Source organism: Trichomycterus rosablanca, chromosome 21 (assembly GCF_030014385.1).
Source record: "Trichomycterus rosablanca isolate fTriRos1 chromosome 21, fTriRos1.hap1, whole genome shotgun sequence".
Classification (NCBI taxonomy): Eukaryota; Metazoa; Chordata; class Actinopteri; order Siluriformes; family Trichomycteridae; genus Trichomycterus; species Trichomycterus rosablanca.
The window spans coordinates 22750201-22753410 of NC_086008.1; the positions used below are offsets into that span (position 1 = coordinate 22750201).

The 3210-nt window shown below is 42.3% G+C and overlaps 1 protein-coding gene across 2 annotated transcripts in view; it reads right to left on the reverse strand.

Moving 5' to 3' along the window:
* The window catches only part of tnksb (tankyrase, TRF1-interacting ankyrin-related ADP-ribose polymerase b), an 11610-nt gene extending 11090 nt beyond the window's left edge, over nucleotides 1–520 (reverse strand). For both annotated transcript variants that reach the window (XM_063017455.1, XM_063017454.1), the window contains exon 1: nucleotides 126–520. In XM_063017455.1, the coding sequence (XP_062873525.1) occupies nucleotides 126–498 (373 nt within the window). In that variant the 5' untranslated portion in view covers nucleotides 499–520. The remainder of the gene's footprint in view (nucleotides 1–125) is intronic.
* Between the last annotated feature and the right edge of the window lie 2690 nt (nucleotides 521–3210).

Below are 3210 nucleotides of genomic sequence, written 5' to 3' on the forward strand. Positions count from 1 at the left end.
TGTTGTATTTAAACAATGTCTGTAGTATTTGATCTGGTACAGCAGATGCTAACATGCTAATGCTAAAAACAATCTGCAGTAGAGACACTAATAATAAATAATAATAAATAAATAATAAATGTTACCGGCGGCGAAGTGAAGCGGGGTGGATTTCCGCCCGGTTACATCTTTAGCGTTCACATTAAGCGGATCCACCAGCCTCCTGACCCGGGACACGTCTCCGCTCCGACAGGCCTCGAACAGCTCCCGGAACGCTGCACCGCTCCCCGCGGCCTCTCCGCTCTCCTGCTCCGCGGCGCCGGGACTCTGAGGCCCGGGACTCTGACACTGAGCCTCCGCTCCCCCGCCGCTGCTGCATCTGCTCTCCGCCGGGCTCAGAGGCGCCGAGTCCGGGCTGAGAGCCGGTCCGTCCGCAGGCGGGGAGGAGATGAGGGGGTTCCGCGGCGGGGAATGCAGCGCTGCTCCGGGATGCTGAGAGGAGCGTCGCGACACCGCCATCTTACTCTCACTCACTACTGTCCTGCTCCGTCACTGAGAACCTGTCGGCTCTGTCTCAATCCGGGCTCTTTTACCACAGCACTGCAGCCTAGAGTCCGCTTCAGCGCGTTTAAACACCGTTCACACAGCACTGCACTACCTAGGGTGTAGGGTACAAGTGTAGTGCAGATAGTGTCATTTAGGACCAAACAAAATAGCCACACAGCTGGACCTCACAGTCCAGAGCCAGCGAGCTTCCACTCAAGCTGAATTAAACCTTGATTTTACTTTATTCGAAGTATTTAACCTTTCAAAATAAATAAGTCAAAGCTTTAAGTTAAATATGGGTATGGGTAGTGTAGAGTTAAATTAAAGTACTATAAAATACATAACATTTTATATATTCTTAAACCTCAGTCCAAACATATCACTCAACCACAACCATTCCAACTATATATTCAAATACAACACACTATTAAAAAGAGAAATTACGCATCCAACACAATATTTAGGTTAGATGCACATTTATTTACAGTAGTACAGCTGTTTGACCTGATTGACTGGGTGTCACACAGTAATCTGGGTTCGATTCTTACCTGTAGTTACTGTCTGTCAGGAGTTTTGCATGTTCTTTCCATGTCAGATTCGATATTCTGGATTTTCCCCACCTATTAAAGCATGCAGAAGGTGGATTGGCTACTTACAGATCACCCCCATGTGTAAGTGAATGAGTGAAATGTAAATAGCGCCCTATACAGGGTGTACTCCTGCCCTGCACACTGGATGGTGGTTACTACAAATAAATTAACAAATGAATGGATTTAATTTTCATTAGTTTACATTGCTGTGAGGGTGCACAAACTTTTGCACTCTTGACAGGACTTTCTGTTTCTTTAATCACTCTCCAGTATAACAGAGTTAGTATTGTGTGTGTGTGTGTGTGTGTGTGTGTGTGTGTGTGTGTGTGTGTGATGGAATTCCACATGGCATTCCTATAAACAACAGGACTCCAGGTCACCATGGAGACCACAACAACAAACCCTCACTTCCGGTTTGTTCAGTCGGTGTCAACAGTGTGTTTATTCAGTACAAATGTAGATAATAACAGGATAATAAATCAGTGATCTGATCTGATGTGAAATGAATCTACATGTATGTGTGTTCATGTATTTGGTGGGACTGTGGCATTACTAGATCATGCCCATTTCATCAGGTGCCACAGTAAACCAAGGCCAGGGTTCCTACCTCAAAAGGTAAGAATGAACTCTCTGTGTTTATCTTGTTTATATTTTTATTTTGCATTTTCATACCAGATGAATACTAAATTACCTTTTCAGTACGATTCAGTTGTGTTGGGGAGCATACATCTGAATTTTAATATATACATTTTTTAGAAGTGTGTATAGTACATCGAGATACAACTTCTGTAATGTGTTGTGATGTATAAAGCCAAAAACAGTCATAGTAATTAACAAAATTAACATTAACAGGTATTATTGAAGACTTTATTGCTCTCACGATAAGTTCCTTTAGAACTTTGAGTGACTTGGATCCTGTCCTTAGGTACCTCTGTACTCTTCCTCAGGAGAAGAGGAAGGACCTGGAGAAGTGTTTGGAGGTAATCATGTGCCAAAACAATCAGATTTATGAGTAGATGGTGACTTCACAACATGACCGAGTTCTTTTTGATGTTTTTTAGGCTGCATTTGTTTCCGAAGCAGCTGGAGGAAAAGGAAAGGCTCCAGTTGAAGGTGAGCATCTACAAAATAATTATAATTCTTACATTATTATTTTCAATCTGAGCTCATTTTGTTGCTGAAGCCACGTTGTTTTAATGCCGAGTGACACATTAAAAGGACTTTGCAATAAAGAAGGTTCAAATGAGGAAAATGAGAAGCAAAACATTACTTGAAACTCTATGATGCACATCAGCCAGATGTAAAATATGATGGTGGTAGCATTATGGTATGGTTATACTTTTCAGCAGTTGAAACTGAAAGTCTCCTCTAGCAGGTTCTGGGTCTAAACTCTTGCTTTACCACCACAGAATGATACAGTAATTACAACACTGCTGGTCCTAAGGAACCTGAACTTGGTACAGGTTTAGCCTGCAGGAGGAGAACTGTGGCCTTTCATTTGGAGATGCTGATCTTCATCCTGGCCATGCATGCCAAAGGTCTGCTTAAACAGGACCGTAAAAGATATCATCATCTTTATATAACAGAGATGTTTTCTCCAGCCCTTCATACTGCACACTATACTCCAAAGTTCAGCCTTACAAACAGAAGTAAAAACGAGATGCAGATGGATTTTAACTCCCACCAGAAACATCTTAATGCCGAGAACGCAGACGCTGCACACAAGGCAGCAATCACCTGTGTGGGAATGAGTTTTTCCTTTAATGAACTTACAGACTAGATAATGCTATATCATGACAGCATGAAGCTTTGTATCAGTGTGTAATGTCACTTGGACTTGTGCGTTTGTTGTTCAGGTTTGCAGGAGGATCAAACACAACAAGACAGCGATGAAGACTCAACAAAGCAAACGGCTTCCAAAAAATCCTCCACATGCACCATGTTGTAACACACACACACACACACACATGAATGGGCTTTGAACCGACTTTGCAGATGGAGCCAGTAAAACATGCAACAAACCTCAGTTGGGAAAAGATATGAAATGCTAATAAAAATAAAAACAGAACTCAGTTTACTCAAGTTTGGACTAATG